The sequence below is a fragment of the Ambystoma mexicanum genome, chromosome 9 (assembly GCF_040938575.1).
Source record: "Ambystoma mexicanum isolate Mex_15411 chromosome 9, UKY_AmexF1_1, whole genome shotgun sequence".
NCBI lineage: Eukaryota > Metazoa > Chordata > Amphibia > Caudata > Ambystomatidae > Ambystoma > Ambystoma mexicanum.
Window position 1 is genome coordinate 1,489,854,525 of NC_090931.1, and position 26,820 is coordinate 1,489,881,344.

The window sequence follows — 26,820 nt, forward strand, 5'->3', positions numbered from 1 at the left end:
CTCTCTTGTCAGCAGGATATTGAGGTGTATTCTCATAAATAGATCCCGATAATGCGTTGACGGAAATGTTTGCAAGTACTTGGGGGTTTCATTTAATAGTGTATTCCCCCGATCGAGCCCCAAAGCTAGTTTGTTATCCTTTCTGAGTAAGGATCCAATCTCTCTCTTGCATTTTCTTTTTGGCCTTCATGGGGTTTCCAATCAACATTTCTAGGGGGATGTCGTTATAGCTAAGAATTGTCCTACATTTCTGCTTCCAGATCCCTAGCCAATTGTCCCCTAATTTTGAATCATTATCTCGCAGGATATTAAATGGGGGCACATTAGTACAGCTCACGCACTTCCTAAACAATGATATTACTGCCCATATTACAGTTGACTCCATGGATTGGAGCCCCAATACAAAACGGATAGCTGCCACTGGCAGAGAATTGGGTAACCTGAAGACCTTTTGCCAAAAGTAACCCTCTAGGAGGCCCCAAGCCTCCTATGTTACTGGCTCTGGCTCCAAATGATAGAATCTGGATTACCTTTTGCTTGTAAAAGGCAATCGTAGGGAGCAGTGAGAGGGATCCATATCTCTTGTGGAGGGCTCTTCCCTGAGCCGCTAACTGTTTAACGTTAGCCCAGAGTTTCATGAGATGCGCCTGGTCATTGATGTTCCTATTTACTACTGTTCCTAAATGTTATTGTTTCCACAATCTCCAGGCGCTCCCCTCCTATGGTCCAAGAGTACCCACCCTTTTGCTATATTTGGGCTGATGACATCACTAGGAACATTTTTTAGTGTTTACGCAGAGTCCATTTTCCTCCAGATATGAATGGAAGGCAGTCAGCCTATCCTGCAGCCCTATTTGTGTTTGGTCAATAAAGACCAGGCCGTCGGCAAATAGGACCCACGGCACGTTAGTGCCATTGATTTCTTTGGGTCGGAGGGCCAGACCGACTTCTGAGTCTCTCGCAAATCAGTCATATATTGGTCAAACAGAAAAGGGGCTGGCGGGGCAACCATGCTTAAGTGCCCTAAATGTTGGAATCTTCGTGGAGAGGGCATCCTTCGGTGTTAATCTCACCTGGATCGAAGTATCTGTGTACAGATCCTTGATCACTTCCACCAGGTCTCGAGGGCAATTTTGGGTTATCAGCAAGGCCCAAAACCTGTCTCTGCTCACTCCATCAAATGTGTTGTGTAGTACCCTGTGTGTGTGGTGTGCTAATGTAAAGGGGGAGATGTGTTGTATGTGGCTTGCCTGAGGAAGAAGGAATGTTGTGATGTCACGTGGAGTGTTTAGGTATGAGTGTTGGAATGTGTGGGTGGAGGTTCCACCCTGGTCAGTTGGTTAGCCCTCTGCCTGGGAGATGGGCAGCCAGTGTTTTATATGTCCTTAATGTAACATATATATAACTTTAGGAAACTGCTTAAAAGGATACTCATGAAGCTGATAATAAACCTAGCAAGTCAACCTAAGAAGGCTGGGCGCTGCTTCATTTCATTGGCGACGAGGTGGTCTTTCAAAGAAGAATCTGTGCTGGAAACCTGCTGCGGGTGGTGCAGGAAGGAGGAGAAGGACAACACTGCCCCCAATCCAAGTAAGGCCCATCACCCAGGGCAGTAGAAGAGGAAGGATAACAAGGCCCATGTTTGAAGGGAGGCTTGGAGGCAAGAGGGACCTTCAGCAGTCTTTGTAATGCAGGGAGAGCTGGGTCATGGGGTGCAGGATTGGAAAGGGCCATCAAGATAGCATTGATGTGAGCTTTTGAATCTAACAGTGAAGTTTGGCCCATGGATCGGGAGGCAAGGAGCCATATGAAGAAGAGAGCGGCTGAGAAACTGTGCCTCATACTTTTATATGGCAGGAGATCTGGTCATACTTTTACGTGGCAGGAGATCTGGTTCTTATGTGGAATTGAGGAGAATTGCGTTTACAACTGAGAATATGCGCCATAGTAGAGAGCGCATTGGGTGACACAGATGACACAGATGGTTGACGGTGACTTTCATTCTGGATTGACGTGGCACTGAGGGCAGGTTACGAGTTGTCAGGCGCAGGTTGACAGTTGGTCAGGGAGAACTCCCCTACTCACAGCTGGCAAATGATGATGCAATCCGGACTGTGGAGGGAGTTGGCAACTCAGTGGAACGCGTGACACTGTCTTCGGAATGTTAGCGTCACCCACACTTTACGCCTCAGCAGTTCGGGCGTATTTACTCATAGCATGAAGGAGTGGTTTGCCGTTCTAGTAAGGCACCTTGCAGCGTGGACTGCGTGATCAGGAAGTAGCGTATACAGTCCTGTCATGCACAGCTATGGGAGCGATCCGAGTGCAGTTGGAGCTGGATCCTCATTAGATTTTTTTTTTCTAGCTTGGGTCTCATAGCGCGTTCGAGCAACGGATGTATCCAGAGGAGTGTCGGAGGCATGGTGCTCGTGTTTGCGCTGTGATGTGGGGCTGATCTCCGGTCTGGGAAGATTAATTAAAAACAGTTCGGACTACGATACTGGAATCGGTGGATGGTGTTTGAGGAGTGACTGACACCTGGTATCCGATGTGGGACAGATCGGAGTGATGTGCTCAGAAGAAGTGCTACACAGGCAGCAGGCAAGGAAGCGACTTCTATTGGCTGCTGCTATATAGTCGGTGTTGGTGAAACTCCAAGCAAAGAAATATATCCTTTTTCACAGCTTCGTATTGGTATGGTTATGGATATTGGAATGGAATATTTTTAAGCGATCTGGGATTTTGCTGATTACGATCCTAGAATGTGAAGTCTAAAAATACTCATATTTTGCACTGAGGTTGCGTCAGTGACTAGTGATAATAATAATTAAAAAAATTATAATAATAATAACTTAGCATTTTATATAGTGCTACGAACCCTCCGGCATCTGAGCGCTGCTTATCATTACCGTGTGTGGTGCTCATTTATTGACCTCGGAAGGATGAAAGGCTGAGTTTGGCCCTGCCGGGATTCGCACCTGCGTCAGTAGGCTCTGCACGGATGTCAAAGCGAGCGCTGTACTTGCTGTGCTATTGGATCGGCATGATGAGGATGTGGGTGAGTGCTGGTAGCAGTCCAGATGGATGTGTTGTCTGTGACGTATCTAAGAGATACGTGCTTTTGAATGTATCTTGTAGTTCTAACCCATTTTGAGGATTTCCAGCTTATGGTCACAGGAGATGGCATGGAATTTTAGCATTTAAACAGAAAAAGATGCATGGATTTTACGGATGGTTGTTGTTTGGCGAGGTGAGCATGTATGAAGTTTAGAACTAACTTCTTGAGGATTTTCAGCGTTTAGGTTGCTAAATTGCGACATGGACTTTCAGGAGTGGATTGGCTTGGGATTTATGATATATTGTGTTTTAAAGAAATACATCAATTCGCAAATGTATAGAACGTTGCAATGTGAACTGCATACTGTGTAATATGTGATGTATGGTGTACAATATGGAAGATCTGTATTCTTCTGGGAGTTTAGTCAGATTGGAGGTAGCGCCTTCAATTGTCCCTTGTATGGGTGAGGATATTATTGTTTGGTGATTGCGGAGGTAGCGCCTCCCATGTGTTTGGTAGTTTGGGTGAAGTTTATATGAAAAGTATAAGGATGGTTTTGCTGATGGCCAGGTCAGCATGTCTTACCTCTCAATGTAGTTGCTGGGGGCAGCGCCTTCAGTTCTGTTTTCGGTATGGATGTGGGTGTGTATGCCACAAGGGCAGGGTCGGACTGGGAAAAGAAATAGGCCTGGTCACCCAAAAAAAAGTGGCCCGCCCCTTGCCTCACGACACTTGATCTCTGATGACATCACTGCAAGTGATGTCATTTGACCCCACCCCAAAGTGACATCCCGGGAAGCGATGAAACACGACCTTTCACCCCTTGACAAAACAGGAAGTGGCATCAAATAGCATTGTTCCTAAGTACACTAAATTACTGTGAATCCAAGCAGACGTCCAAGGCCAAATAATATGTTATTGTATATCACTTACGCTTAAGCTCTTTTTTTATACAACAAATACGCATACAATATCACCCAACCTGTGTTGGTACTCATTTATCGACCTAAGAAGGAAGAAAGGATTTTATGAAGAAAAAAAAACAATGAAACAAATTTTATTTTTTTTTGTTCTTCCAAATCGGCCCAGGCATGGGCATAAACCGGCCCCCAAACCCCAGGGACGATTTCGGCCCGGCCACGGGCCAAAAGGGCGAGGGGCCAATCCGACCCTGCACAAGGGTATTTGGGAGGTAATGCCACATAGTGTGGTGTCTGGGGGTAGCGCTTCCAGTATAGTATGCGCGTGATTGTGGTAGGAGTCGCGCATGGTGAAGCAACGTATGTTTATTTGTGGTGGTAGCGCCAACAGTTCAGTGTGGGAGTGACTGTGGTAAGTGTCATGTATGGTTGAGCTACGTATGCTTGTGGTGGTAGCACCACCAATTCAGTGAGGGCGTGACTGTGGTAGTGGTCATGCAGGGTCAATAGCTATATAGTCTGGGTGGTAGCACCCCCAGTTAGTCAGGGTGTGACTGTGAGGATTGTTATGTATGGTTTATAGCTATTGTTGCTGGGAGGTAGCGCCCCCAGTTAGTCAGGGTGTGACTGCGATGGTGGTCATGCTAGGTTTAATTAGGTATGTGTGTCGGGTGGTAGCGCCCCCGGTTTTGGTGAGGGCATGTCTGTGGTGATGGTCATGCTGGGTCACACATGTACTTCGATCTTGTGGTCGTGTACCACATCTATTTTATTCTTTTGCATGCAGGTGGTTGTGTTTGGCTGCTCTGCGTGCTCATTGATGACTCGTTCCACCTTTCAGGGTCCAGAGTGTGCTAGTGACATTGGTTGTTGGTCTCGGTGTGCCTGGCCAGTGCACAGGGAGTGTTGAGAGTGGTAGAGAGTTAGTGCACATGTTGTGTGCTTGCCCTGGTCATGTGAGCCGGTGTGGATGGCATGTGTTGGTGTGAGTGGAGGCGTGTCTCATAGTGTTTTGTGTGTCAATGGAAGGAGTGTGTTGTGTAGTACTCTGTGTGTGTGGTGTGCTAATGTAAAGGGGGGAGATGTGTTGTATGTAGCTTGCCTGAGCAAGAAGGAATGTTGTGATGTCACGTGGAGTGTTTAGGTATGAGTATTGGAATGTGTGGGTGGAGGTTCCACCCTGGTCATTTGGTTAGCCCTCTGCCTGGGTGATGGGCCGCCAGTGTTTTATGTCCTTAATGTAACATATATGTAACCTAAGAAACTGCTTAAAAGGATACTCATGAAGCTGTTAATAAACCTAGCAAGTCAACCTAAGAAGGCTGGGCGCTGCTTCATTTCATTGGCGACGAGGTGGTCTTTCAAAGAAGAATCTGTGCTGGAAACCTGCTGCGGGTGGTGCAGGAAGGAGGAGAAGGACAACACTTCCCCCAATCCAAGTAAGGCCCATCACCCAGGGCAGTAGAAGAGGAAGGATAACAAGGCCCATGTTTGAAGGGAGGCTTGGAGGCAAGAGGGACCTTCAGCAGTCTTTGTAATGCAGGGAGAGCTGGGTCATGGGGTGCAGGATTGGAAAGGGCCATCAAGATAGCATTGATGTGAGCTTTTGAATCTAACAGTGAAGTTTGGCCCATGGATCGGGAGGCAAGGAGCCATATGAAGAAGAGAGCGGCTGAGAAACTGTGCCTCATACTTTTATATGGCAGGAGATCTGGTCATACTTTTACGTGGCAGGAAATCTGGTTCTTATGTGGAATTGAGGAGAATTGCGTTTACAACTGAGGATATGCGCCATAGTAGAGAGCGCATTGGGTGACACAGATGACACAGATGGTTGATGGTGACTTTCATTCTGGATTGACGTGGCACTGAGGGCAGGTTACGAGTTGTCAGGCGCAGGTTGACAGTTGGTCAGGGAGAACTCCCCTACTCACAGCTGGCAAATGATGATGCAATCCGGACTGTGGAGGGAGTTGGCAACTCAGTGGAACGCGTGACACTGTCTTCGGAATGTTAGCGTCACCCACACTTTACGCCTCGGCAGTTCGGGCGTATTTACTCATAGCATGAAGGAGCGGTTTGCCGTTCTAGTAAGGCACCTTGCAGCGTGGACTGCGTGATCAGGAAGTAGCGTATACAGTCCTGTCATGCACAGCTATGGGAGCGATCCGAGTGCAGTTGGAGCTGGATCCTCATTAGATTTTTTTTTTCTAGCTTGGGTCTCATAGCGCGTTCGAGCAACGGATGTATCCAGAGGAGTGTCGGAGGCATGGTGCTCGTGTTTGCGCTGTGATGTGGGGCTGATCTCCGGTCTGGGAAGATTAATTAAAAACAGTTCGGACTACGATACTGGAATCGGTGGATGGTGTTTGAGGAGTGACTGGCACCTGGTATCCGATGTGGGACAGATCGGAGTGATGTGCTCAGAAGAAGTGCTACACAGGCAGCAGGCAAGGAAGCGACTTCTATTGGCTGCTGCTATATAGTCGGTGTTGGTGAAACTCCAAGCAAAGAAATATATCCTTTTTCATAGCTTGGTATTGGTATGGTTATGGATATTGGAATGGAATATTTTTAAGCGATCTGGGATCTTGCTGATTACGATCCTAGAATGTGAAGTCTAAAAATACTCATATTTTGCATTGAGGTTGCGTCAGTGACTAGTGATAATAATTATTAAAAAAAATTATAATAATAATAATAATTTAGCATTTATATAGTGCTACGAACCCTCCGGCATCTGAGCGCTGCTTATCATTACCGTGTGTGGTGCTCATTTATTGACCTCGGAAGGATGAAAGGCTGAGTTTGGCCCTGCCGGGATTCGCACCTGCGTCAGCACGCTCTGCACGGATGTCAAAGCGCGCGCTTTACTTGCTGTGCTATTGGATCGGCATGATGAGCATGTGGGTGAGTGCTGGTAGCAGTCCAGATGGATGTGTTGTGTGTGACGTATCTAAGAGATATGTGCTTTTGAATGTATCTTGTAGGTCTAACCCATTTTGAGGATTTCCAGCTTATGGTCACAGGAGATGGCATGGAATTTTAGCATTTAAACAGAAAAAGATGCATGGATTTTACGGATGGTTGTTGTTTGGCGAGGTGAGCATGTATGAAGTTTAGAACTAACTTCTTGAGGATTTTCAGCGTTTAGGTTGCTAAATTGCGACATGGACTTTCAGGAGTGGATTGGCTTGGGATTTATGATATATTGTGTTTTAAAGAAATACATCAATTCGCAAATGTATAGAACGTTGCAATGTGAACTGCATACTGTGTAATATGTGATGTATGGTGTACAATATGGAAGATCTGTATTCCTCTGGGAGTTTAGTCAGATTGGAGGTAGCGCCTTCAATTGTCCCTTGTATGGGTGAGGATATTATTGTTTGGTGATTGCGGAGGTAGCGCCCCCATGTGTTTGGTAGTTTGGGTGAAGCTTATATGAAAAGTATAAGGATGGTTTTGCTGATGGCCAGGTCAGCATGTCTTACCTCTCAATGTAGTTGCTGGGGGTAGCGCCTTCAGTTCTGTTTTCGGTATGGATGTGGGTGTGTATGCCACAAGGGCAGGGTCGGACTGGGACAAGAAATAGGCCTGGTCACCCAAAAAAAAGTGGCCCACCCCTCGCCTCAAAAAAGTGGCCCGCCCCTTGCCTCACGACACTTGATCTCTGATGACATCACTGGAAGTGATGTCATTTGACCCCACCCCAAAGTGACATCCCGGGAAGCGATGAAACACGACCTTTCACCCCTTGACAAAACAGCAAGTGGCATCAAATAGCAATGTTCCTAAGTACACTAAATTACTGTGAATCCAAGCAGACGTCCAAGGCCAAAAAATATGTTATTGTATATCACTTACGCTTAAGCTCTTTTTTTATAGAACAAATACGCATACAATATCACCCAACCTGTGTTGGTACTCATTTATCGACCTAAGAAGGAAGAAAGGATTTTATGGAAAAAAAAAACAAACAATGAAACAAATTTATTTTTTTTGTTCTTCCAAATCGGCCCAGGCATGGGCATAAACCGGCCCCCAAACACCAGGGACGATTTCGGCCCGGCCACAGGCCGAAAGGGCGAGGGGCCAATCCGACCCTGCACAAGGGTATTTGGGAGGTAATGCCACATAGTGTGGTGTCTGGGGGTAGCGCCTCCAGTATAGTATGGGCGTGATTGTGGTAGGAGTCACGCATGGTGAAGCAACGTATGTTTATTTGTGGTGGTAGCGCCAACAGTTCAGTGCGGGAGTGACTGTGGTAAGTGTCATGTATGGTTGAGCTACGTATGCTTGTGGTGGTAGCACCACCAATTCAGTGAGGGCGTGACTGTGGTAGTGGTCATGCAGGGTCAATAGCTATATATTCTGGGTGGTAGCACCCACAGTTAGTCAGGGTGTGACTGTGATGATTGTTATGTATGGTTTATAGCTATTGTTGCTGGGAGGTAGCGCCCCCAGTTAGTCAGGGTGTGACTGCGATGGTGGTCATGCTAGGTTTAATTAGGTATGTGTGTCGGGTGGTAGCGCCCCCGGTTTTGGTGAGGGCATGTCTGTGGTGATGGTCATGCTGGGTCACACATGTACTTCGATCTTGTAGTCGTGTACCACATCTATTTTATTCTTTTGCATGCAGGTGGTTGTGTTTGGCTGCTCTGCGTGCTCATTGATGACTTGTTTCACCTTTCAGGGTCCAGAGTGTGCTAGTGACACTGGTTGTTGGTCTCGGTGTGCCTGGCCAGTGCACCGGGAGTGTTGAGAGTGGTAGAGAGTTAGTGCACGTGTTGTGTGCTTGCCCTGGTCATGCGAGCCGGTGTGGATGGCATGTGTTGGTGTGAGTGGAGGCGTGTCTCATAGTGTTTTGTGTGTCAATGGAAGGAGTGTGTTGTGTAGTACTCTGTGTGTGTGTGTGGTGTGCTAATGTAAAGGGGGAGATGTGTTGTATGTGGCTTGCCTGAGCAAGAAGGAATGTTGTGATGTCACATTGAGTGTTTAGGTATGAGTATTGGAATGTGTGGGTGGAGGTTCCACCCTGGTCAGTTGGTTAGCCCTCTGCCTGGGTGATGGGCCGCCAGTGTTTTATGTCCTTAATGTAACATATATGTAACTTAAGAAACTGCTTAAAAGGATACTCATGAAGCTGTTAATAAACCTAGCAAGTCAACCTATGAAGGCTGGGTGCTGCTTCATTTCAAAATGCTTCCTCAAGATCCATGAACACTAAGTAGATGTTTGACCTTGTCTCCATGGATCGGAGCTTTAGGGGATTGAGGAGGAACAGGTTCAGGGAAGTACCCACCCATTCACAAATCCAATCTTGCGAGGGTCAAGGCAGTCTACTTCCTGTGCCCAGATATTCAAAGCATGCAGTAAAATAGCTGCAAAGAGTTTTTCCAATGAATCTAGAAGGGAGATCGGGCGATATTTTGCTTCACTTGGGCCTGTAACTTTGGGCCCTGGGGCATTACCCCCTCCCTCTCGGGGTCTATTGCTTAAGTAACACCCCCTTTGAAGAAGCCTACAGTAGATCCTGGCCTTCCAGCAAACATTTGATCCATTTCCCTTCTTATGATTCTCATGAAAGTTCAAGAAGCTAGAGTGACTCCGGCAGTTAAGGAATTTATTTGTTTTGGAGGATGCTTCCATCTTGGATCCTTTTCAGCCAGGTTTTCACCCATCTATAGACACCAAATCTTTGCTAGTGTCAGTTATTGATGACTTCACCATGATGTTGGACCAGGCTGGGGTTGCGTTTTTGATTCTGCTGGATCTATTTGCAGCTTTTGATACCATCAACCACTCTATCCTGTGCCACCGTCTTGGTGAGGTTGGAGTCCCCGGCCTTGTACGTGACTGGTTCAAGACTTTCTGGCTGGAGCGATCTCAGATGCTCACCCCCTCTGCCCCCCCCCCATCCTCCTTTCAGGTCTGCTCCTTCTGTTCTCACTTGTGAGTTCCCTCAGGGATCTGCACTTTCTCTTTTACTATTCAATGTTTATGTCCCTCCACTGGCTAGTCTCATTCATTCCCACGTGTGCCATTTCTATTCTCATGCAGACAACACTGAGTTAATTCTGCGAGTAGATCAGAACCTGCACAGGGCTGCTTGTCAGATATTGGGAAATGAATGAAAAATAACTGGCCGTTTTGGCCGTCCTCATGGTTGATTACATAAACAATCTGGGAATTAGAAACACTGCCTCCCTTTCTCCTGAGCTTCAAATTAGTGCTAGGTGTAGCGCGGGCCATTTTAAGCTTAAAACACTTTAACAGGATATAACTTATATTCCTTATGCTCTACGTGGACATGAAGTTGCTTCCTCTGTTCTTGGGATTATTGATTATTGCAGTGCATATGTGCTGGCTCAGCCGAAGTACCAGCTTAACAGGCTACACGTTTTGCAAATCTGCGCTGCCCGGTTGGTGGCTGGGTTACCTAAGTTTGCCCATGTCTCACCTGTACTGCCTAGACTCCACTGGCTCCCAGTTGCAAGCCTGATTGAGTTTAAAGCCCTCTGTTTAACACATTGAGCCTTTCATCGACAGGGTGCCTCTTAAGTTTGTGACAAGTGTTACCCTTACAGGCCTACCAGGAATCTCTGTTCCTTAAATCTTCACCTTCTCTGTGTTCTTCTGTATCAAAAGGCGGTTGTAGGTGGCAGAGCTTTCTCGTGGTGGCTCCTACTCTCTGGAATACCCTTCCGTTATCTTTGAGGTTGATTGAAAACCACTCTAAGTTTCGGAATGTCTTAAAGACTTTCCTTTATCCCGAATAGCCGGTATTGTTTGGTTTTGTCCTAAACGTCCCCCTTTTTCTCTCTGCTGGGATATCAATAATAAGCGCCAGGATACACATGGGTTGCAGCGCGCTCTATAAGTATGCAATAACATAACAAAACCACAGCATATAAGATTTCTTTAAAACTATGTCATGTCCCAAAGTGCGACTGGCTGCAATTCAATGCCCTATACCAGCAGCTGCCTCAATGCTCCCAGTAGTCTGTTGCCTGCAGACACTCAGGCTGTTCCCCAAACCCCCACCCCATCCCCAGATGCCCCCAAAGTTTCCTTTACCTGGAACACCTTCCACATCAGAATGGGGGTTTACCCAGGCATTTTTGACAGTCCCTCAGACAAGACCCAGGCTGTATGGGGGCTGCTACCTGCATTCTTAACACTACATTACCTCCCACACGTACCAGCCCCACTGCTGCTCCTGCATGTCCTGGGCCTTCCCAGTTCTCAGGCACAACCGGAAAATGACACACTAGCAATGAGGACAGAGCCCTGTTTTAAAGTGCTGATCGAGTAAAGCAATCCATACAAGGGCTTATTTCCCTTTGTGAATTATATCTATTGTCCACCCCTCCTGGGTGTTCCAGGTTCTCTCAGTGGCTTAGTTCTTTGGAGTACCTTTCATTAATAATCCGTGCTTGTGACATGACTGTGACTAATTTGTTTTTTAAACCTATATGGTACAGAAGATCCGATGGGTGGTTATGTACGTTAACTCCTAGGTAGATATATTGTGGAACTACTTGGAGTTTTGTTTTTTGCAGATACCAGCTGTTTTTTCTATTTTGCTGTATTACATCCCAAACTGTATTATTTGTGTTTTAGAGGTGTTGATGGTCAAACAATTATTTTGTGCATATTCATCTAATGCTGCCAACATAATCCTCATGCCTTTGGGTGTTTTGGCTAAAAGGACAAGATCGTCCGCATATAGCAACCATCTTATTGTATGTCCATTCAGCTTTGGCAAATCAGTCACTAGACCACAAAAGGATTTACTTAAGTCTGAAATAAAGAAGTTGAAGAGGGCTGAAGCCAGGATGCATCCCTGCTTCAGCCCTCGCAATGTCTGAATTGGTATTGACAGTTTACCTTTCATGCTTAAGCATATCTGAATGGAGGTTTCGGTATGAAACTCATAAAGCCATTTTAAGATCAAGGCATAAATTAGTTTTCAAAAATTGCTTAGCAGAATTTGCTAATTAAAATTTTTTTGATTAGCAAATAAACCTATTTGATTAGCAATTTTGTGCTCCTATTTTAAATGTCACCAGAAGTTAGTTTTACCCCAAGACATACAATTAGCAAGAATACAGCATTTCTATGTATCTTTGAAGTAATCCATTTGTGCAATGTGTAAAATGTAAAGGTTCACTACATGAATGGACTACATAAATAGATATGATTAAAAAAAGCTCTGAAAACATTTTTCAGTTCAAGGCTCTGTGCAGCTGGGTCATGCAGCAGTCAGTGGTGCATAGTGCAGTGTCCCTCTCAACAAGACATCCATAAAGACGCCATTGTGCGTGTGTCCTTTTATTTTATTATCAAGTTTCATTTAACTAGTGTTTGGCATAAAACAGTTACAAGCAGCTGCCCAAGATGAAGACAGCAGCTACAATGAGTTTATGACAAATTGGGGACATTAGTTATCTTATTCTGCAGAACCAAATGGCTAGATGCCAGTCGCTTGGCCTGCCCAGGTCATTGAGGCCCGGATGCAGCAACTACCAGTTACTAAGACCATAATGTTTGATCTGCGAGACAAATAGGCCCAGCAAGTTAACATGTAATCATCCATTTGTGGTCTGGCTTATTGCAAGACAGCAAAAACTGAGATGATTTAAAAGATGAAAATAAATGATCTAAAGAGGGAGTGCCGTCCCAGACACCTAAAAGCCAACAGAAAAATCATCAGGGTGACCAAGAGGTTGTAAATCTCTTCTCTAAACCTATGGCGCACAAGTACCACATTTTGTGACTCTACGGCATTGTTTGAAGTACTGAGTGGCAAGTTAGCAGCAAATTGTGCAACGTAATGCCCACCAGGCCACCAACACTGCCTAAGGATAAATAATATACATTTCTGTTCTTGCCAGCACACTGGTGTGGCTGGGTTGGACCAAATGATTTGTCCAGGATCACACAGTTTGGTTAGGCAGAGAAGCCAGAATTTGCCAGTAACTTACCACATACCTTCCAAGCTCTAATTAGTACACATTTGTTTTGTTTTTCAAGAATCACAAAATGGTTGTTTATTTGCAAAGAACACAAATCACTCGAAGCAACCACCTTCGGGGGAGTATTTGCACCACCCTGAATATAAGACTACAAGTGACAGCCCCATAACACAACCTGCTTGCAAAAGGTCTTTTAAATATTGTTCCATTCTTGTAAGGCGCTGCCTATGACACCAACACAAAAGATTTTTTTTTAGTATAAAAAGATGGGCTATGCTTTTCTTACCTCTCTGGTGACTCTTTGTTTGTTGTCAGAGTCAGTGTGAAGGTTCACCTTTCCTGTTATCGTCCTCTACAGACACATTCCAATGTCTACAAAACAGACAAAGAGCAACTGATTACCCACAGCAATGTGCTTAAGTGACTGAAAATATTTGTCCCACCGGAACGGGTAGGAGACATATATTACTGTCAGCCACTTGCTAACAACAAGCCCTGCAATCAGGGACAGCATCCATGCCTTTCAGCCTTTTCATTTGATAAGGGTCATGACCCTTAGCGATGTCCACAGCAACTACCCCATTTTGCCAGTTTGCAGTGTTATATAACAACACAGCAATTTATATATACTTTTGTTCTGGGGATTAATGCCTTAGCTGCATTTGCAGGAACCCTTCAGGCCGTCACTTCTCTTGAGGAATACAGAAGTGTTATCACCTTGTTGCCTTTTCACACGGGTTCCTCCACAGCAGGCACTTGCTGACATAGGCTTTATATAGGATGTATAGCTTTTCAGTGGGTATTATTGTTACAACTTCCTGCTGCCTGGCCGTTTAGTGATAATCGACGGCTGTGGAAAAGATTATTTCTTTGTCATTTCATTGGGTAAAATTGATGTGACATCTACTGTGATGTCATCATATGTTACTTACTATTTTTGAAACTGGTCCCAGAATGTTGGCATGACACAGTCTTCGGTCAGATTATCTATATGGATAGCAGTGTGCTTTAAAACTGCAGTTATCTGACATACAAAGATGTTCCAAAATGGATCAGGTTTCACTGGAACCCTGGCTTTCAGTCTCATGATTAAATGCTCGTGGCACCTTAATCACGAGACTGAAGGAATATCTAAAGGCCCTCTGCAGCACCATGCTATTATTAGTGCGGGCCTGGGTGCTTATAAAGTGGCAGTTATTTCCACCCACTTTCTAGGTGCCCAGGCCCAGCACTGATAACAGCATTGTGCTGCAGAGGGCCTATAGATAATCCTTCAGTCTCGTGATTAAGGTGCCACAAGCATTTAATCACGAGACTGAAAGCCAGGGTTCCAGTGCACCCTGATCCGTATTGGAACATCTTTGTAATGCCCATCAAGCCACCATAGGGTGACCAAATTTAAAAAGTAAAAAACTGAGACATGGCAACTAACATAAAAGTAGGACTAACTCTTGAAAGTGGCTGTCCAGGCACTACACTTCAGTAGCGTTTGGAGGAGAAGGGGGTTTAAGTGTTGCTGTTCAAAGAAACGCATATTATAATACATTTAATACAAACTAGCACTATCTTAATTTGTAAAATAAAGCATTTCTTCTGTGCAAGATTGTGCGTTCCTGCCTAAAAGCTATAAAGACCTACTACAAAAAACCGAGACCACTGCAGTTTTCAATGGGAACATAATCTTGAGAAAGTGGGACAGAGCACCAAATACGGGACAGTCCCGGCAAAACCGGGACGTCTGGTCACCGTAGGCAAACAACATAGCCTGCTTGCAGAGGGCATTTTAAATATTCTTTCAGTCTCGTGATTAAAGCGCGTGTGGCACCTTTAAGCACTAGACGGAAAGAAAATGCAAAGTGCCTTCTGTAGCAGGCTATGTTATTAGTGCGGGCCTGGGTGCCTAGAAAGTGGCAGTAAATAATATTTCTCCCCCCATTTGGGCGGGTGAGATATTGTATACTTCCACTTTCTAAGCAGCCAGGCCTGCAGTAATAACGTAGCCTGCTTGCAGAGGGCATTTTTTATTTTTTTTCAGTCTCGTGATTATAGCGCTTGTGGCACTTTAATCACGAGACTGAAAGAAAATATTAAATGCCCTCTGCAAGCAGGCTACGTTATTACTGCAGGCCTGGGTGCTTGGAAAGTGGCAGAAATAATATTTCTCCCGTCCGTTTGGGCGGGAGAAATATTATTTCCAGCCACTTTCTAAGCACCCAGGCCTGCAGTAATAACGTAGCCTGCTTGCAGAGGCCATTTAAAATATTCCTTCCTTCTAGCGAATCACGAGAAGGAAAGAATATTTGAAAGGTGATCTGCCAGCATGCCATTTTACTGTGGGGCTGGGTACTATCAGGCGAAATATTTCTTCCTAGCCGTGGCCACTTGCTAACACCCAGCCCCACAGACAAGGGGCTCGCAGAAGGCCTGCACCCTCCTCCTCCACCCTCCCCTAAGCACCCCAGCATGACTCCTTACCTCGGATTGAAGCCAGGTCTGTGAGTGGAGCTGCGGTGCTCCTGCTGAAGTCTTCTCCGCGTGACTTTGACGCCGCCCACTGGGCTGGGCTCATACATTGATACAATGTATTTAGCCCAGACCGGGAGCTTCTGCCTGCTGCCTGCACACTGTCAGTGCACTGAGTGCAGAGTTTAAATAAACAGGCACAGTAATCTGTGCCTTTTAAGCTCTGCGCTTGGTGCCATAAATCATATCGCAGTTTCTGCAACATGATTCTAAAATTAAAACGCAAACCAGTGGTAACGTATCGCAAATTGCAGTGCGATACCGCTTATTTTATTCCTTTAAGATGCACCAAGCACATTTAAGATTCATTAATTTTTTTAAGAGCAGTTCTCTTGGCACTGTATCATACGCAGTGCGAAAGTCAACGAATGCCATATATAGAGGCATCTTCTGTTGTTGCTGTGCTTTGATGGCATTAAGCGTGAGCCGATTAATACTCGTCCCCAAACAAGGAATAAATCCTGTCTGGAATTGATGTCTGTTTTTCCTTGGTTAACCAGGCATTAAACTCCCTTAGTACCAATCGGGCGAAGATAGATTTTGCCTAGACAATGAAGTAGTGCTATCGGTCTGTATGCTGAATGCTCATTTCTACCCCCCTTTTTAAATAGTGGGATAATGACTGATTTCTTCCAAGATAGCGGGATCAGGCCTGTGTGGAAGACACAATCAAAAATCAGATGAAGAATAGATGCCCAGGCTTGTGGATGTTGCTTTATCATGCTGTTATTAAGACCATCTGGCCCAGGAGCCCTAGATGAACTTGATATCGAGATGCTTAATAAAATGTCAACTCGATCAATTGAAATATGCTGGAGGTGTTTGATGTTATTAAGTCTTATTTCATATTCAGGCAACGGTGTTTGATATATCCTTCCATCTAGATTCTGAGATGGCATTTAATTGCACTGACGATTGAGTTTTATACGATACTTGGTTCAATGAGGACGAGATTCCTGCTGATGTTTTAGCGGCCATTTACTTCAACATTTCCTCACCGTCATTTTGATATTGAATCGATTTCCTACCTCTCAACCAGTTTTTATAGGCGGATTTGAGTTGCTTTGCTCGACTTCGCTTCTCCATAACGGGGAAGCTATTTATTTCCCTTAAATTTCATCACAAATAGGGTTTTCTTGTTTAAAGTACATGATCAAATGCATTTAGATGTTTATGGACAACTCTATATCTATAGTTGTAAACTGACAATACTTTTGCATAGTTGATAAATAGCAACCTTCTTCCAGTTTGCTGTTGCCCTGATTATATTGCTCCAACCTTTGTTGTTCAAAATCCATTAATGACTTAGCTGTCCATTTTAAACGATTTCCTCCATTGTTGACCATCAACCGATCTTTATAGGTCGACCTCAAGGGGTTCAACTTGCTGCAGAGGCCACAACCATATTAAGCATAATTGCTTATGATCGCTATGTTCATTAATCTTCACCTAGTGAATTGGTGATGTTCATAAAATTTCGGTCACAATAAATAGAATCTAGCATTGCTTTGTGGGTTCCTCGATGCCAGGTATAGTGAGGCGTTGATTCGCCCTGAATAGTACCAATTAGCAATATAAATTGTCTCTCAGACGTTAGATTATTCCAACGGATTTCATCAGTATCTTTGTCATTAATGGTCGCCAAACAGTGAAGATTCAAGTCTCCTAATATTATGGTGTAACTTAGACCAGCCTCAAGTGCAAGAGTATTAAGAATATCTTCAATACATTTAAAAAAGATCTCTGATTGCAAGTGAGCCCGTCCCCAATATATGTTTACAAGTGCTATCGTGTACATATCCCTTCTAATTTTAACTACTTGGATGTATGGGCTGGGAGAAGGGCACATTTCCAATTTGAGTTTTCTGGAGATTCTGGTGGCTATCAAAAGTCCATAGTGCGACCTCTTGCTTGAGATATAGCTGGAGTTGTTATCACATCAAAGTCGTCCCAGACCGGTGTAGTTAAAAGCCACATCTCCTGAAGTGCAATTATATCAAATTTATTCAACTCTTTTGTGGTAGAGTTGATTAAATGCCAAAATCCCCGTGTATTCCATGACACTAGGCGAATTGACTCCAAAATCGGGAGTTGTTATTGCCCTTCAAAGTTGTTAGTAGTATATAGAACGTATATCGCTGTAGTACCATCAACTTGATTACAATGCACACCAGTATTGCAATTATCTTGCAATACAATAAATCCCAACTCCTATAAGCCTGATCTTGCTGCCCAGATGGCATTTGTGACTACACCAGAACAAATGAAAATTCTTACTACATTTAAACTACTATCATTAGTGAATTTCACAACGTCCATGTTTGATGATATTATATCCTTCAAACTATTGATTTCTTTGCACATGTCTAGAATGCTAGATCTATTCAAATGTCCATACGGATATCCCCGACATTGTATTCGTAACCGATTGTAACTCTTATGTGCTTCTGATGAACATTCGGCGATGGCCTGGGCATTCTTATTTTTCCAATTTGTTGTCACCATATCAAACCTTTAATGTGTCGGCTTGTCAATGAACATTGGTCTTTATTGATTTGCCTTAGTCGTACACCTAGATTGTGAGGCTTTTGGGATTTTCAATATTGGATTGTTTGAGGCAACTAGTAAAGCTTTTTGATTATTGGCAGTCGATCCATCTATCGATTCTCTGTTTTGGTTAATATACTGAGCCAGGGATTTTTTTTATCTCTTCATGCATCTGATCAAGTGTGGGATGTATAATGACTGTTACTTGAAGATGATGTTCACCAGAACATATGTCACTCTTGCTTTTGTCACTGTGATTCATGCAAAAATTAGTCGTGACTGCTAACATGGGCAGTTGAGAAACTACCAGTAATTGACACTCCCGCCCGGGCAATATAGCATTATTGCTAGAATGTGATATTTTTTTTTTCAACATTTTTTGAGATTTCCACAAGATCATCGAAAGGTTTGTATTTCAAGGGGCCTGCAGATGTTATTGCTTGGTTTGCGGTGTCTTTCATCAACATACTTCCCACTTTCTGTGTATTCAATGATATTCTGTTACTAGGTACCCTTTTTGTTGCAGTTAGTGCATTCATTAATCTCATTGTTCTAGTCCATGATTTTCCCATAATTTGCTTTTTTTTAATTTTCTTTTTTTTCCGCACATTATTTATACTCTTTTCTGTTCAATTTCCCTCACTCATGTAGTGTGATTTGCTAAATATATTGAATGTTGGAGGTTCGTTGGTAATTTTAGATTATTAACCATACCTAAGTTCCCGACAAGTTCCTGCACCAAATTATCGACAGGATTATCGCTGTTGGAATAGATACCTCTATCCCACCTATTGGGTTTCCTACTGCCTACCGCCATTGTCACTTTCACATTGTTATTCCCAGTTGGTGAAGAATCCAAGATAATGCCCCCATTTTGTATCATTACTGCTGCATGTTCTACATTAACAGAAGATGATTCATTGTCTACAACACTCTCTCCTGTATTAAGGCTTCAGTTTGAGTACCTCTTGTCCGCAAAGCGCGGACTTGATGATGATCATGAGAGACCAGTTGATTATTGAAGTGGGCAGAGGGGGTGGGGGGGGACAATCACTGCCCTCTCAGGGGTCATTTGTACCATAAGATCTAATTGATGATTCACTTTTTGATCAATTTCTTCATACAGCCTCGCAATTGAGAACAAAGCTGTGTTCATTGCATATAAATAACACATTAGCTAAAGATCAAGGGTATCGGATGATGGAAAATGTAGAGATGGTTGAAAGCCTGGAGTTGTGGAAATTAAACCAGTTTGTCGCGGTGTAGGCTCAACAACGGATAATGAATGAGTGGATGAATGATGTATCGAGTGTGTAAATAAGTCTGGCGATTTGGATAAATTAATGCTATCAGCTTCAGAATGATCGTACCTTTGCTGGCTCAGTCAAGGGGTCTATTACAGTATTTGGAGACATCAGCGGGTTTTTCATCATTTCCAGATCTGATTGAGCCATATCCCCTGAATTGAAGTGTATGAATACAATTTATTGGGAGTCTAAACAGTTACTATTTTCTAGCTCCATGAAAGCCAAGGTATCAGCATCAGCTTGCCCAATTATTGTTAATGCGTCATAAGATCTACACAAATCGATTTGGGCAGCAACTGTGCATATTTCAGGTTTATTGACTCTCAGCTCAGCGGTTGTCGCATTTGTCTCTAATGGTTCAAGGGCTAGCTTTGATTTTTACTTGAACCACCTCTGAGCATTGGGAATCCACACCACAGGTAGATCTATATGCTCTGCCATAATAGGATTAGAATCAATATCAGCATTTGTTAACGCATCAAAGTAAAATGCTGCTAATTGGGAATCACTAATCACAGCACTAGAAGCTTTGATTGAAACATTTGAGCAAGTACTTTCATTTTGCCCAGGCACACCCCAGGGCATTCCATTGTTACAATAAAGACGAATGTCGGCACCCATTGAATGTGGCCGGCGTAATGTCTTCAAACAACAGCACATTTTTACTACGGCTGTTGATAGGGACTTTCTGAATGACGTGTTCGTGGTAGCTCTTGTCGTTAAATTCTTCAGTTCAGGCATGCCAAATTTTAGTGAGTAAAACCCAAGAGACATTGTAACCTTAATTGAGCAAGATTTGGAGCTCTACGCTTCACTCTTTACACCATGCCTTTAAATGTTCCCAACTGCCTCCAGACTATGTAAAGATTATGAAGATGAGCTAGCCTCTTTGCACACACCCTTATTTGCTTCTAGTAGCACACAGTGGGGCCACCAACCTGTACAGACTCCCCTGGTCTTTCGTGTCGCGGGTCCCTGCTCGCTCCACGCGAACAGCACTTGTTCAAAGGCACTTCTTGAAGTGCGCGTGCTCCCAATATATGCTGGATACTGCTGGGAAGGGACGAGGAGCCACCAAATTTAAGGAGCCTAAAAGATAGAACACCAAATATATTACTCCAAGGTCAGAAGTTACAACCTCTTTGAATTGTAGAGTCCAACAATGATCATATAATATGTACCAAGCGCATTGTAAATGTTCCATGTGTATTTCCTTGTGTAAAGCATTCCGGGTCGGGTCAACAATCGGCACTTGTTCAAAGGCACTTCCTCAAATCCTCAATATTTTTTTAAATATAGAAATGTGACTGCGGCCACAACCTTTACCAGTAGAAGATTAAATTGTTGGAACTTGGTGGCTGTTTAATTTCTTATATTGCCACAAAGTAAGTGTGACTGATTTGTTTTACCGGCTTTAGAAATCCGCTTGACCTGTTACTGGTCTTAAACACCCTGTACTCTTCTCTACACTTCTCTGCCATATGGTCTGCAAAAACGTTTTGTGTTAATTGTTTTTATTAATTCACAGAATATTGCTTCTCTGTCACTGAATGCTATTTCTATCTGCGCTTTCAGACATAGACGGATAACCTTTCACTTTAATTCTGCAGGTGACTGTTCCATCGCCATTACGGAGTAGAAAATGATTTAATAACATTTGCCCAAACCAACAACTGGAAAAAGCTAAAATAAAAGAAAGGGGAGATGCTTTGGGTACCAAAAGCCTATGTGTTAAAGAAAGAATCGGGAGAGCCGAGATGACGACTCGGATTGAAGACAGCACTTTTTCAACCACACATTTTGATTATACATCATGAACCACCCAAAGTTGAGAAGAAATGCAATCTGAGACGTCAGATCATTATCTTTATAAACTAAAACATACAGTATGTCTCTGAGCAGAATGAAGAAACCTCGGTAATGAATTAAATCTGATGTTGTATAACACTAGACATTGGGAGAGAAACCCTATTGCTGCATGTTGCGAGAAAAGCTTCTGTCGAAAAAATAATCCCACTCTGAGAGAGCATCCCAGGGAGGATAACATGACCCAGTCATCATTGGCAGAGCTTGGATCACCAAGTATATGGGGTCACTTATAGAAGGTGCCCAGAGTAATGAACATGCATGAAATCCAGAATGGATCTATCTTTGACAAAATACAAGCATTTGCAAGGGAACATACAACTGTTTGGAAAGATTAGGTCTGAGCATTCTCCTTGTATGCTGTCCCTCTGGAGTGTCTTTTCCACTGGTACATACTGGGTATCTGTTGGCAGGATCAGCATTCGAAAAAATCAAGCACTATGTAGCAAGTAGATGGAATAATAATGGTACAGTTAAATAGTTATGGAAAACGGCAATACAAAAAGTTAAAGGCAGGGGATGCAGGTCAGAGGGAGGTTCTGCACATGTGCTCCTGTTGAAGATGAATATAGCAATCTAATCTTCCCTAACTGCTTTAAGTCCATAGGTTTGCAACATTGAGTCCCTCCCTTGCTTTCCGCAACAGTTCCCTTGTAGGTATACATAAGAAAAACCAGACATGGAGATGCTCACCCCTGAGAGAGAATATCAGTGCACTGAATCTCAACTAAAGTTTAATCCTAAAACTACTCTTATTCTGCTTGAGAGAACCCATGCAGGAGAAAAAATATATCCGTGCTCTGAATGTCCAAAATTCTTCAGTCATAAATCAAATCTTACTCAGCACGAGAGAACACACACCGGAGAAAAACCATATCAGTGCATTGAATGTCAGAAAAGATTCAGTTTTAAATCCACTCTTATTCAACATGAAAGGACCCACACAGGAGAAAAAATACATCAGTGCACTGAATGTCCCAAATGCTTTAGTCATAAATTCAGTCTTATTCAGCATGAGCGAACACACACTGGAGCAAAACCTTATCTGTGCAATGAATGTCAGAAAACATTCAGTTTTAAAACCTCTCTTATTTATCATGAGAGAACGCACACTGGAGAAAAACCATATGAGTGCACTGAATGTCAGAAAAGATTTGGTTTAAAAAGCACTCTTATACATCATGAGAGAACGCACACTGGAGAAAAACCATATGAGTGCCCTGAATGTCAAGAACGATTCAGTTTAAAAATAACTCTTGCTCATCATGAGAGAACGCACACTAGAGAAAAGCCGTATCAGTGCACGGAATGCCAGAAGTGCTTCAGTCAGAAAAGCCATCTTGTTCAGCACGAGACATTGCACACAGGAGAAAAACCATATCAGTGTACGGAATGTCCGAAAAGTTTTAATCGTAAAGGTAGTCTTACGGTGCATGCGAGAACACACTCGGGAGAAAAACCTTATTCGTGCACTGAATGTCAGAAAAGGTTCAGTGTAAAAAGTGATCTTAACATTCACAAGAGAATACATACAGGAGAAAAACCATATCAGTGCAGTGAATGTCAGAAACGATTCCGTAGGAAAACACATCTCATTGTCCATGAAAGAACACATACGGGTGAAAAACCTTATAGTTGCACTGAATGTCAGAAGACTTTTAGTACAAATACCAAGCTTGCTTTACATAAAAAGTCACACATTGACGATCTAGAAATAAAGACAATAAGCCCTGAAAAAATATCAGTGCTTTAAATGTCCAAAAAGTTTAATTTGTAAAACCCAGCTAAGGGACCATGGGGAAACCTTCACCAGTGCAGTGAAAGTCGTCAAAAAAGATTCAGTTGTAAACCCGCTCTTATTCATAATGGGAGAATACACACTGGAGAAAAACCCCCATCAATGCACAGAATGTCAGGAAAGTTTAATTTTCAAACGCACTCTTACTTTGCATGAGAGAAAACATACAAGAGAAATATTGTATCCATGCCCTGCTTATCATAGAAGCTTTAATCGAAAAACCTGACTAACTTTACATGAAAGGATAAACATTGAAGACAAAATAAATAAAAACTATATGGGAAGAATATGTACAACCTATAAGCAAGCTCCCTAGAATCTGTACTCTGCCAATCGGGTGTGAGATGACATGAGCAGTATTCAACAGTACAAGCCCACATTTTCTCACCACCACCTGGCTGAGCGCGCCTGCAGCACTGTTTCTACTTTTTAGAATTGCTCGCCTTCACTCCTGCCTGCCTGCCAGCCATATCCCAATAAAAATCCCTCTACACACCTCCACAAGTCTGTGCCTTTTGTGTGAAATCGACAGCCATGGAAAATGAAAAGGGGCTCCACAGAGCACCACATTTAGTGACCTACTTACGCTTGGTCTCTTAACTTGGGCAGGGGGGCTCGTACCCACAGGAATAGAAATGACGAGGCCATTCTTTCCTTCAAATACCAGGGTGGGGCTACCTACCTTTAAAACCAACTGATTACATTTAGAATATGTGACTTGTGCACCATGACCATTGGCTATAATGGCGCCTTCTTGCTATGGAAGATGGACATTGAAGATCAACAGGACTAGCAGCACATATTTGGGCTCTCTGGAACACAGGGGAGCCATGCCCTGCACATTGCACTGTTTCACAAGGTACAGGCATGGGCGGGCCCATTCTCATTCTACTTATTTCAGTCAATACAAAGGTCTGCAGGAGGATGTAGCGTGTCACACACATGATGCATTGGTGCCGAGTCTTGGAGCGCTCTGCAAGTTGCAATGCAAGTCGGAATATGAATGTTACTGAAACATTGTTTACAGCCGATGGAATTCTCGGATTTCACCATGTCTACTGTAGAAGTATCTCATTAAAGGATATGAAAAGCAGATTGCTACTCTGACTCAATCGCCTATGGGCCAGGGGGTTGCAGAAAATAAGAGGTGTGTGGTATCTGAATGAAATGCTTAGATTTATCCAAACCTATAATGCCTCCTTTAATCAATGCTGTATTATTTGTTTCTGTTTATTTCATTTGGTAACTTGTGTAGAAGTAAATAAACCTCTTTGTGTATTTTTATTATACTATCTTATTATTTTGCTATTGTAATAGCGGTCATTGAGCGGCTATAACTACAGCATCTGCTGAGGAGGTCCCAATGCTGTTTAACATGTGGTGTACTGTGTGAGAGAGAACCAGGGTGGTCAGAGGGTATCAGTGGTGGTCAGGCTAGTCACCATTGTCTGATTGACTTTTTTAATTGTGATTTAGTTTCATTAAAAAAACTTTTTACACATTTATTCTCCTCTAAAATTCAGATTTAGAAATGTCCTTGGTTTGTTTCCGCAATGTCTCGTCTCTTCAGATTCATCTACTGAGGGTTCCCTTTTTGTTTCATACATTTTTCAAGTAGATCTATTCCTATACGCGTTAGTCGTGTATTTTTCTAGTGTAAAATTTCACACCACCATTCTTCTTTCGATCTTGACTTGTACTTTCTCAACTGTTTACTTAGTGCTTTGTCTCTGTCATTGTTTACTTTTTCACATTCCAATAGTAGGTGCTCCACAGTTTCCAGTGTATCACCAGTGTTCCAAAATCTGCATTGCCCCTTGTTTACACCACAGCATTCTCTAGTGTGTAAAAATTAATTTGATGGATAGACGTCCAACCTTATTTGTGATAGCTTTTCTTGTTGGAATTTACTGGGATATCTTGTCAGATACTCTGGCATGGTGTCTCTTTTTCTGTGTTCATTGGCTGCGTTTTCTAGTGTTTTATAGGATAATTTCTTTGTTCTTGTGTGTGTCCAATCGCTTCACTTTCTCTGGGTTCCTAATGAGTTCTTTTATGGTTGAGTGAAGGTGTTCTAGGTATTTGCACCAGATTTCTTTCCACTAATTTAATAGGGTTGCACTCTTCCCTTTACCCTTTGCTGCGAGAATTGTATAGCAAGTTACTGGATCATCTAGTGTTATTTTCCTTAATAAGGCTAGTGACTTCCAGCATATTACCGAGTGCAAGGACTGAAGTCATAACTTGGCTCTGAGAGCAACTATAGGCAGACATCTTGGTAGCTTCAAGACCGGTTTCCAAAATCTACTTTCTATCTTATCCCAGACCTTCCACGATAGGTAGAGACCCGCTTCACCTCCGTATGTGATTATTGGTAGAGCTTCCTGTATATAGAAAGCCTGCAGCGTTATTAGTGAACGTTTTCCAAATCGTCCATTCAATATTATTCCTTGTGAGCATAACATCTTTGTTTTCGTCAGATCTTTTTCCCATACATTTTCTGCAATTGACTGGTTGAATATTATGCCCAGGTATCACATTTATTTTACTCTTTCTAGTTTCTCAGTTCCTATCTTCCAGTTAAACACTTTCGTTCGAACTCCGTTGTTTTCCCCAATCGTGGGGATTTTTGATTTGTCAGTGTTAATCACTAGGTCATTTTGCTCCATGTAGGTTCATAGTTTATCTAGTAGGTGCTGTAGTCCAATCTCTATTTGTTTTACTAGTACAAGCTCATCTGCATAGCATATGGTCGCTATCTCACTGTTGTTTATTTTAGGGGGATGGTGATGTGTGTCTTTCAATGTGTCCGGCAGGTCTGCTATGTATAATTTAAAAAAGGGTTGCTGCAAGAGGGCATCCCTGCTTAACTCCTCTTTTTGTGTTTTATTGCTGCTGACCATGCTCCTTTATTATGTGTTCTTACTCTTGTTGTATTAATATGTAGGGCTCTATTTGGTTGCAAGATCTCTTCGGGGCAGTTCCAGTTTTTCAGTTTAAGCCATAGTTTTTGACGATTCACACCGTTGAAAGCTTGCCTTAAGTCTATAAAGGCTAGATGTAGTTTTTCTTTCGCATTCATTGCATTTAGCTTCAGTGTTGATAGTATGAACAAGTTGAGCTCTGTTCCAGTCCCCTTCATAAACCCTGTGTGTCTTGGGTCGATGATTTTCGCTTCTTTTGCCCACTCCAAAAGTATTTCTGCAGAATTGACGCATATAATTTGCCAATGGCATCGAGTAGCACTATCGGCCGATAATTTGAAGGATCTTCTCGTTGACCTTTTTTGAAGATTGGTACTATAATGCTTGATCGCCATGACAGTGGTATTTTCTTACTCTCCTCGATCTGTTGAAAGATCATGCTAAAGAACTTTGCCCAGCCGTTTGGATCTTTTTTTATCTCCAGGTTTGTCAAACCGTCGGGACCTGCTGCAGCACAGTTTTTTAAGAACTTTTATCATGTTTTCTATTTGTTGCTTTTCTTGATTTTCTATTTTCGGCGTCCATTGTTGGCAGCTCATCTTTTCTGATTCACTTGAAACTGTGTTAGTACTGCCTAACACTCTGGAGTAATGAGATATCCAATGTGCTTCTGTTACACCACTGTTTAATCAGCTATGATGATTTAGAGTCTGGTTTGGTTATTTATTAGCACCCACATATCTCTTGTTGTGAATTGCTCTTAACATTAATTCCCCTTGTTCCTGTTCTCGTTGGCTACTGAATCCCGTCAGCCAATTTTTATAGTGTTTTCTTAGTTTTAATTTGTCAAAGTTGTGATAAGATGTTTTCACAATTTTTCTTTATTTGTGTAATGT

The 26,820-nt window shown here is 43.0% G+C and overlaps 1 protein-coding gene across 1 annotated transcript in view; it reads left to right on the forward strand.

Moving 5' to 3' along the window:
• LOC138489274 (zinc finger protein 182-like) overlaps nucleotides 1-24,284 on the forward strand; it is a 52,998-nt gene extending 28,714 nt beyond the window's left edge. Inside the window, exon 2 of the mRNA XM_069616968.1 lies at nucleotides 20,947-24,284. Within this exon, the coding sequence (XP_069473069.1) occupies nucleotides 21,882-22,955 (1,074 nt within the window). The 5' untranslated portion in view covers nucleotides 20,947-21,881 and the 3' untranslated portion in view covers nucleotides 22,956-24,284. The remainder of the gene's footprint in view (nucleotides 1-20,946) is intronic.
• Nucleotides 24,285-26,820: the final 2,536 nt, after the last annotated feature.